At 44.3% G+C, this 9,952-nt stretch overlaps 1 protein-coding gene across 2 annotated transcripts; it reads left to right on the plus strand.

Moving 5' to 3' along the window:
• Positions 1–2,650: 2,650 nt before the first annotated feature.
• LOC119651776 lies at positions 2,651–9,488 on the plus strand. 2 transcript variants are annotated; one of them, XM_038055529.1, is made up of 2 exons: positions 2,651–3,011; positions 7,771–9,488. In XM_038055529.1, exons 1-2 carry the CDS (start codon positions 2,909–2,911, stop codon positions 9,330–9,332), a joined length of 1,665 nt encoding a protein of 554 aa, XP_037911457.1. In that variant the 5' UTR covers positions 2,651–2,908; the 3' UTR covers positions 9,333–9,488. The 2 variants fall into 2 exon arrangements, with proteins under 2 accessions (XP_037911457.1, XP_037911458.1); XM_038055530.1 differs by having other exon boundaries at positions 7,780–9,488.
• The last annotated feature ends 464 nt before the right edge of the window (positions 9,489–9,952 follow it).

Raw genomic sequence — 9,952 nt, forward strand, 5'->3', positions numbered from 1 at the left:
CAAACAGGAAGAATAAGGATAGGAGAATACAACTTTGAGACCGTTGCCAATTTCTCCTATCTAGGGTCGAAAATCACAACCGATAACAGCTACGATGATGAAATCCGGGCACGGTTGTTGTCAGCCAACAGAGCCTATTTCAGCTTACAAAAACTGTTCTGCTCGAAACGTCTCACCATAGGGTCAAAGCTCTTACTGTACAAGACAATGATCTTGCCAGTCCTCATGTATTCCTCGGAGACTTAGATTCTTAGCAAGAAAAATTGCAAACTCTTGACCGCGTTCGAGAGAAGAATTTTTGGCGCCGTACATGAGAATGGACGATTCCGTAGCCTACATAACGACGAAATCTATGAGCGATACCATGACCGTCCGGTTGTGGATAAAATCCGGCTCAATCGGTTGCGATGGGCGAGTCACTTAATCCGTATGGATGAGAATGATCCGACCCGAAAAGTCTATAAGGGTAATATCTATAGTAGAAAAAGAAGACGAGGCAGACCCTGCCTAAGATGGAGCGATGACGTAGGTCAGGACGCCAGACAGCTTTTAGGGATATCGAATTGGTGGACCTCGGCGCAAAACCGGGATGTCTGGAGTTCCTTACTAACGCAGGCCTACCGGTTGTTGCGCCGTTGGTGATGATGATGATGATTCCCTTTATCAGATGTGAAAGATGAGGGCAGTATGCAAATAAAGTTCAACAACTTTTTGGTAGTTGTCTTGAAAAAATCACCAACCTCTCTAAACTGCAAGTTCTTTATCTAAAATTCGATGCTGCCAAATCATTTAACGTTAACCTGCTACCGTGGTGTCAGTCTAAAACTCTACAATACATCTCTGGTAGTCCCTGAAATTTCTGAGATGTTGACCTTCATAAAGATTGGGAAACTAGAAAAATAGTATAAGAAATTAAGTATAGCGGAAGAAATTGACTCCCATAGTACCATATAACCTCCGGTGAGGCTTCATGGCAAGAGCCACTCCCGATGAATCCCTTCCAAACTCGGGTCCGATCACCCTTCTAGGCCTCAAAGCTTATCGCTGTGAATACGCGTTTCCCGATACCACCACATGAAGCTTCTCCGCGTTTCTGCTGAGTTGCTACTGCCATTCGCCCGTAAATCTTGGGAATCCGAGATCGTTCCAAAGAATGTAAAAAAGGATTATCAGAATTACGGAGACAATTTCTCCTATCTAGGGTCGAAAATCACAACCGATAACAGTTACGATGATAAAATCCGCGCACGGTTGTTGTCAGCCAACAGAGGCTATTTCAGCTTACAAAAACTGTTCCGCTCGAAACGTCTCACCATAGCTCTTAGTGTACAAGACTATGATCTTGCCAGTCCTCATGAATTCATCGGAAACTTGGGTTCTTAGCAAGAAAAATTGCGAACTCTTGGCCGCGTTCGAGAGAAAAATCCTCCAAAGAATTTTTGGCACCCTACATGAGGATGGATAATTCCGTAGCCTACATAACGACGAAATCTATGAGCGATCTATGAAAGGATCTATGAACGTCAAGTTCTCTCAATTGGTTACGGCTCAATAGGTTACGGTGGGCGGGTCACTTAATCCGTATGGATGAAGATGATCCCACCCGGAAAGTCTATAAGGGCAATATCTATGGTAGAAATAGAAGACGAGGCAGACCCTGCCTAAGATGGAGCGTTGGCCTAGGTGATGACGCCAGACAGCTTTTAGGGATATCGAATTGGTGGACCTCGGCGCAAAACCGGGATGTCTGGAGTTCCTTACTAAGGCAGGCCTAGACCGGATACCGGTTGTTGCGCTGTTGATGATGACGATGATGATGATGGAGGGGATCAATAGGCAACTCGAATGCTTGATTAACAGAGAGCAGGCTGGTTTCCGTTCTGAATCCTCCTGATCACCTAAAACCCTTCAGATCATTTTGGTACAGTGTGCAGAATTCATACCTATTAATTTTAAACGAAAAATGTCGTCGGCAAATGGACTAAATACTTTTGCAGGTGTTAATCAAAATTCCGAACGACAGTGGATAAAAGACCTATTGGAAGCTTAAACACATTCCAGCAAAGTGACAACTTTGGCGTCCAGGTGTGGTTGACGCACTGTGCCCCATTTAGGGAGAGTGACATCCATATGTATGTTAATACGCTAAAAATACATAAACTTACAATTTCACCCCAAACATTGACTCGAAAAGATAATCATCTGATTGAAATTAGAAGCAATTTACTGCAGAATCCCGCTTTCATGTATTAGGGAAGCTATTATAGATTTTTCTCTAAAAATTAGCCTTAAAAAAATGAGACAATAAAACCGTAAATTGGCCTATCTCTGGGTTTTCTCTTATTTTAACTTCTTATCAATGGCATGGGACACAAAATTTCTGGAAGTAATCTTATCGAAATGATTAAGAAGCCACTATTATCGCATTTCTGTTGGAAGCCGCCTATCTTTCCGCCTAGCCCCTTTGATTGATTGTTTCAAAGTCAACAGATAACAAGTGCACGCATTGTACATGGACATGGCACTACCCTTCCTCACATTCGCTCCCAACTATCAACTGATAACTCCAATTTTTCGCAATTAGTTTTTCACCTCATTCATCAAAGTGCTCAATATTTTACAAAATATAGACATCCTTCACCTCAAGGTGACATAATCGTATAAATAACGCAAACAATTTGGTACATCGTATTTTTACTATCTCTTTTTGTAGAAAATAGTAAATCTAAATTTTCTTACTTTGTTCCGTCAAAATTTCATGTCTAGTTTATTTTTCCAAAATTTGGCTAATAAATACATTTTGCAAATTCTTTGTGTATGGTAGAAGCATTAAAGGAAGACGTGTGAGGTCAGTACTAACCTACCTAGGACTGTACCAGGAAACTAGAAGGTTTTGCAACAAGAAAGAATGTCATTTCAGACAAATTCAATGCATTTAGTATATGAACCAGAGACTCAGAATAACTACAGTTCAAATTCTCGAGAATTCGATAAAGAAAATAAAGATCCAGGTAAGATTGCTATTATTCAGTGGTAAATCAAAAGGAGCAACTTTAAAATCAAGATGAAATGAATGAAGTTCGGAACTCAATTTCTTACGTGTTTAATTGTGGTTCTGTCCACAGCAGAAGTAATTCATTGTTAATCCTCAGCACTAAATTAACAAACTAGGCTTTGTGTTTTTGTTCTCACTCTCTAAGAGACTAACTGGATCATTTATCATCATCATCAACGGCGCATCAACCGGAATCCGGTCTAGGCCTGCCTTAATAAGGAACTCCAGACATCCCGCGAGGTCCACCAATTCGATATCCCTAAAAGCTGTCTGGCGTCCTGACCTACGCCATCGCTCCATCTTAGGCAGGGTCTGCCTCGTCTTCTTTTTCTATCATAGATATTGCCCTTATAGACCTTTCGGGCTGGATCATCCTCATCCATACGGATTAAGTGACCAGCCTACCGTAACCTATTGAGCCGGATTTTATCCACAACCGGACGGTCATGGTATCGCTCATAGATTTCGTCATTGTGTAGACTACGGAATCGTCAATCCTCATGTAGGGGGCAAAAATTCTTCGGAGGATTCTTCTCTCGAACGCGGCCAAGAGTTCGCAATTTTTCTTGCTAAGAACCCAAGTTTCCGAGGAATACATGAGGACTGGCAAGATCATTGTCTTGTACAGTGAAAGCTTTGACCCTATGGTGAGACGTTTCGAACGGAACAGTTTTTGTAAGCTGAAATAGGCTCTGTTGGCTGACAACAACCGTGCCCGGATTTCATCATCGTAGCTGTTATCGGTTGTGATTTTCGACCCTAGATAGGAGAAATTGGCAACGGTCTCAAAGTTGTATTCTCCTATCCTTATTCTTCCTGTTTGACCAGTGCGGTTTGATGTTGTTGGTTGATTCGTCTTCGGTGCTAACGTTGCCACCATATATTTTGTCTTGCTTCATTGATGTGCAGCCCAAGATCTCGCCCCAATTGCCGCCTGCTCGATCTGGATGAAGGCAGTTTGTACGTCTCGGGTGGTTCTTCCCATGATGTCGATATCGTGAGCATAGGCCAGTAGTTGGGTGGGCTTAAATCACGGATCACTTTCTCGAGGGCCAGGTTCAAGAGGACGCATGATAGGGCACCCCTTGTCGTAGACCGTTGTTGATGTCAAATGGTCTTGAGAGTGATCTTGCTGCTATTATCTGGCCTCGCATATTGGCCAGGGTCAGCCTAGTCAGTCTTATTTATTTCGTCGGGATACCGAATTCTCTCATGGCCGTGTACAGTTTTACCCTGGCTGTGCTAAGATAGGCGGCTTTAAAGTCGATGAACAGATGGTGCAACTGTTGTCCATATTCTAACAGTTTTTCCATCGCTTGCCGCAGAGAGAAAATCTGAACTGGATCATTACACCTGTAAAAAGTCTTGATATCAAGGAAGAATACTCACATTATTTACAAAACCAAAGTATCTTCGCTCACTTGATAACACCGAAATGCCGAAATCCTTTACACTGTCATCGACTCCTACATTCTCTCAAAGGTCTTCAGAGTTTTTACTTTAAGAACTTAATAAATGTAGGTACCAAAGAAGATATTAAATAGTATTCATACTGGTACCCCACCCCTTCTTATCAGTGCTGGACTAACGACTTAAAATATGAAGGAAGTTATTCACTATGGGTTCAAATCGCATCTAGTTCTACCCTGTTATTATTCTGTTAAGGGAAATTGCACTGCGTCCTTACCTACCTTACCTATTAACTGTAGTATGTCAAGCAAGCCTATAACCGATATGAATTTTAGTAGACTTCCAAATCTTTCAACTTTGCATCTGGTATTAAATATTCTCCCAGGTGCCTCGACCTACTTTACACAAGTGGCGGATGCTGTCCCGAAACGTGTATAGAAGTTTCGACGCATTCCGCACAGAACCTGCAGGCAATGTAGATATCCCCAGCAGTGACCAGTGAGAATTTCCACTATGATTCGGAGGTTGTCCTTGGTTAGTTTTAAACAGTCCTTTGTGCGTTTGGGTTCGAATCCCACAACAAGCACCCTGGAGTGCTCCATTCAGAAGGGTTCTGGTCCGTGTAAAGGCGTCTCTGCTCCGTTCTTCGCCAGTTCGTTCGCTGCTTCATTGCCTTCCAACTCAACATGGCCTGAAACCCAGAGTATCCAGACTTTATTGCGAGCCGAACGTATTCAGTCTCTCAAGGCATTCCCAAACCAGTTTAGAGCTGGTTGGAGTGTGTCGGTTAGAATAGCAATGTTCTGCCCTTTTTAGGTCCCTTCGAGGTTAAAGTAGGCACATTGGTTCCAAGTACATTTTCCTTCGACCACTCAGCCCCCGCTCCCTCTGCTGTGACCGATTCGTCAGTGTACCAAATAATCAGTTGCTGGTTTAAGCCGTATGTCAGAGCGACGTTCTGCCTTGCCTTGTTACTCCAACTTATTTCCATCTTCTTATCGAAGTGAAACTTCGTTGCTCTGTTATCCCTTGGTATCAATAATTCGGGGTACCCCCTAGAAATAATATCAATCTTTCTTCGATTTAGGCAGCTCCCCGCCTCTCTGATACTCTCGATATACTGAAGATTGCCCTCCTTGCCTGGATCTGTATGTGTATATGGAGCGGGGTTAATCCTAGAAGAACCTCCAGGGACTGACACACACGCAAGCCTGTCTTTGGAGTTTGTATAACTTCCTGGCTTGTGTGCTGAATCCAGTTCTTTCTAACCAGACTACCGCCCCATAAATAATAATTGGCCTTACTATTGCAATGTATATCCAAAGTAGTCTCCACGGGGTGTAATTCCATTTTTTTCCTGCTATAGACCTGCAAGTCATCTGAACCCTCGTAGCTTTCTGACAAGTGTTTCCGACATGTGTCTTCCAGAGTAATTTTTGGTCTTGAGTAATTTCCAAAAATTTGACCTCTATTTCTCGTTTCACCTCCATGCCATGTAACCTTATGGCTCTTCCGTGATCAAGCTTACGCTTCCTAGTGAATGGTACTATCCTTTGCAAAGAAATGGGGTCTCCGGCCGAGGGCGGTTCTCTGGATGAACACACCGCTGTAGTTCGTCCAATCCTAACGTACGGCTCTATTGCATGGTGGCAGGCTTTGAAGAAAAAATAAAATAGGATGAAGCATAATAAGATTCAAAGAACCGCGTGTGCAGGTGCTACTGGGGCTTTGCAGTCCTGTCCTGCATCTCCTCCCCCTAGACCTCCACATTAAATAAGTTGCAACGTGCAGTGCCGTCAGACTACGTGAGTCCGGATGCTGGGCAGCGAAGTCCTACGGCCACAGCAACATCCTAGACGAAGTACCTCGGGAAATCTGGACATTTCCCACGGACTATGCCACACGCAAGCTGAACTTCACGACAAACTTTGCTGTGGACTTTCCAACCAGGGCAAAGTGGAAGACCGGTGGCGTGTTGCAAGGCTACGACACAGTTTTCTTTACGGACAGATCAAAGATAGCCTGTGGAGTCGGCGTAGGGGTTTTCTCGAATACACACAGTGTATCCAAGTCGTATGGTCTCCCAGGTTTCGCCAGTGTAGTCCAGGCGGAAGTACTGGCGATATTGGAAGTCTGTCGATGGCTGGAGCGAGATTCGAGTTCCAAGCGGAACACAGACATTCGGACCGACAGCCAAGCGGCCATCAAGGCCTTGTATTCAGCGACGACATCTTCCAGGCTGTAGGGGCAGTGCAGAGGCGCGCTGAATCGTCCGGGCGGCACGCTTACGGTCACTCTCCTCTGGGTTCCCGGGCATAGGAACATAGAGGGGAATAAGTGGGCTGACGGATTGACCAGGCGAGGCTCTGCTCTTGGCAGTCCTTCGGCAAATACAGTCGGTGTTCCGCTGGCGGCTGTCGGGGGCCGAGTCTACTCGCACTACCTAGCAGCCGCGGGCCTTAGATGGCGAAGACTTACAAGGTGTGCCAAGTCAAAGAGAATTCGCCCCGTTTATAACATAGTCCGATCACGAGAAGTCCTGTGCCAGACACGTGCAAATGCATTCAAGATTACGGCAGTCTGCACGGGGCACGGCTAATAGGGGACCATGCTGCTAGCTCGGCATACCCTACAACTCGCATTGCCGAAGTTGCGGAGAAGGAAGGGAAACCCTCATGCACTTTCTCTGCGATTGCCCAGCTCTGGCTAGAGCCAGGCTGTGGACACTGAGTAAACCATTCTTTGGGACCTCAAAGAGATTTCTAGCTGCATGGTGGGAGAGCTGCTTTCTTTCGTGAATGCTACGGGCTGCCGCTGAAGATCCGAGCCAGCTGGACTCTGCCTCCCTGCTCCCATAACAACAGTCACAGTGTTAGGAGTTTGTGGTATCAAAACGGCGCACTAAAGCCACTGATACCTACCTACCTACGTTCCACTATTCTGGGGCATGCGTTTCTACGCCGGCCCATTCGCCGATCAGCAGCGGATGCTCCACCGTGTATCTTCAGCATAGAGAAAGCATTGGACACTGAGTAGTCTCGACTTGTACGCAAAATCCCTAGATGTTTCGATTTTCTTCTTAACTCTAGTAAATCACTTTTGTAGGTGACCCAGCTGAGATTATCGGTGTCTGGTTGATCATTAAATTACTTTCCGCTATCTGTGTGCTTTACCTTCAAAGGATGTTTTTCCAGTAATCCCTTTCCAATGAGTTATCTTGATTCGGCCGTCTTTCGCTGCTGCTAAACGCCCATTATAACTAAAAACAATTCTATGCAGAGTCTCTAAAATTATATACATTTCAGTCTTTACAGATTTCAACGGGGCGTCCAACCTTCTGTCGGGGACATTTACATTTACGCCTCGCTTTCTTAACAAAAACTCGTATTGGAACTTTCATCAGAACGATCAGGAAAGCAAGACTTCTTTAGTGGAAAAGCTGTCGAAAGATTTAATGGCACGTGATAGTTTCAAGACGCTGAAAAGAAAGGCGCTCAAACGCAAAGTTAGTGTAAGATCTCGACAACATCTCATACCTCTTTCAGAACAACTTCAACAGGAGCGTGGCGAAATAGAGGCCGCCGGATTTTCCGCGACCCTGATCGAATCCAATGATACCTCCCACTTCCTAGAGCCAACTTGCAGTGCAAGCACTTCCGTTACCACTGAATCCGTTCGCAACATTGTTCGCGAGGAGTTAAAGACTCAATTACTCAATTTGAGACTTGCCGAAAAAATACGCAACCATTCAAAAGCCAAAAAATGCATTGACAGCACGCAGAGTTCCAAACCATCCTCCAGTAGTGAGAACCACAATGTGTCGAGTGTTTTAAATGAATCCAGCAATATGAACTTTGAAATTGAGACTGACCTACCACCTTGTGATCTGGAGTGTTTTGATGAATCCGAAGAAAAGTCCGTAAGCATAACACACGGAAATGAAAATGAAAATATATCAGACTATCAAGATACACCGAATGCTATATCGGAAAAGGGCTTTATGCTTGATGAATCCGGGCTGACGCCCTCCCAAAAGAGCTTCCGTACTATCCTGCAGATGCAGATCGAAATTTGGAGAAAACTATTGAAATTAAAGGAGAGCACCGAAGCCTTGGAGAGAATCGCTTTAAATCGTCAGCTCGAATGTGAGGATAATTCTTTTTTTGGGGAAAACGAACTGAGCTCTGTGGTGACTGCTGATAACGTGTCTCCCGACTCCCTTTTCAATACTTCTTTAAAGGCCGTGTTCAGCCAAATAAATCCCAACGATAGCACAGAGACCCCACTCTCTAGCCTAGCATCAAATGAATTTCTACCTACATTTTCGTGTTATGCGAAAATGAATGAGATCGAGCATCGCCTCTCAGATGTCGAATTTCGTATGGCATCGATTCACCAAATCCTTCAAACTGTTCGTCAGCAGCAATATCGGGAATTGAAGGCACGGCAAATGAGCTATTCGAAGTCGCGGAAGCAAAGGCAGCGTGACTCCCGCAGAACATCAGTCCTAGAAGCAGCTGGCGATGGGGACGGTGATGGTGGTCCCGGCAAGCAAATACCCACCATTAAGGAAAGCAAAAAGGAGACAAGATCTGATCCACCATTAACTCACTCAGGATCAACCATGTCCGTGAGAGAATTGAACCCTTACGATGAGAGCTACTACGAGTGGCGCCAATATCATATGAATCTTTTGCATTACAAGAAGTCAGAGCGAACTATGGCCCTGAACAGGCGTCCAACATTACACCTGATGAGACCACCAATCATCAAGTATTTCCAGAGTACCGAGAACAAATACCGGGTTCGCGTCAAGAAACCGTTTTTCATTGTCACGCCATCAAGGACAAATTCTTTTTGGAAATAATCGTTGAAGTAGTGAATGTAATTTAAAAGAAACAGAAAAATATTATCCTTTGGCCTATAGTTATGTACCGTCGTGAACATGGAGTTCACTGTCATGAATAATATTAACTTTAAGTAATTCGAAGAATGAATAATGAAAGCTAACATATGCGATAAACTCAAAATTGTTCGTTTCGTATCATTGGTGCTGCGATAAAAAAGAAAAAATTCTGTGGTGGAATTTTATGGTCCCCGTAAACTTCTCAGTAGCATCAAGTTCGCCTGCGCACACCAGTTCCTGGCAATGTACTTCAGTTCTTCAAGAACCTCTCGGAAAGAGGATATGTTCTTTACCTATGTACATCTATAGAAGTTTCCTTGTTGCTTGTGGTGTTTTCAAACTTTCTGCTAGCCACAGAAGACATCTTCAGTGTCTCCTTTGCGGAGTTGGAAACCTATCTGCATTGTTGGGTTCCGAGGGCACACCTCTCTGCAGAGAAATCATTGGTGTAAAGCAACCTCTACATGATGTGATGTCGAGTTCGGTAGCGAGATCTATTCGCCTAGGTCCGGTTCGCTTTTTTCGATCGTAGGTTTGGTCCGTGTAAAGTTCGGAGTTTCTTCCATAACCATCTAATTTAT

This window comes from Hermetia illucens, chromosome 3 (genome assembly GCF_905115235.1).
Source record: "Hermetia illucens chromosome 3, iHerIll2.2.curated.20191125, whole genome shotgun sequence".
NCBI lineage: Eukaryota > Metazoa > Arthropoda > Insecta > Diptera > Stratiomyidae > Hermetia > Hermetia illucens.

Excerpts from the sequence above, each read along its gene's own strand:
- LOC119651776 (XM_038055529.1), top strand. The coding sequence starts at position 2,909 with ATGTCATTTCAGACAAATTCAATGCATTTAGTATATGAACCAGAGACT. Across the intron at positions 3,012-7,770 it reads TAAAGAAAATAAAGATCCAG|TCTTTACAGATTTCAACGGG; the intron begins GTAAGATTGCTA and ends TATACATTTCAG.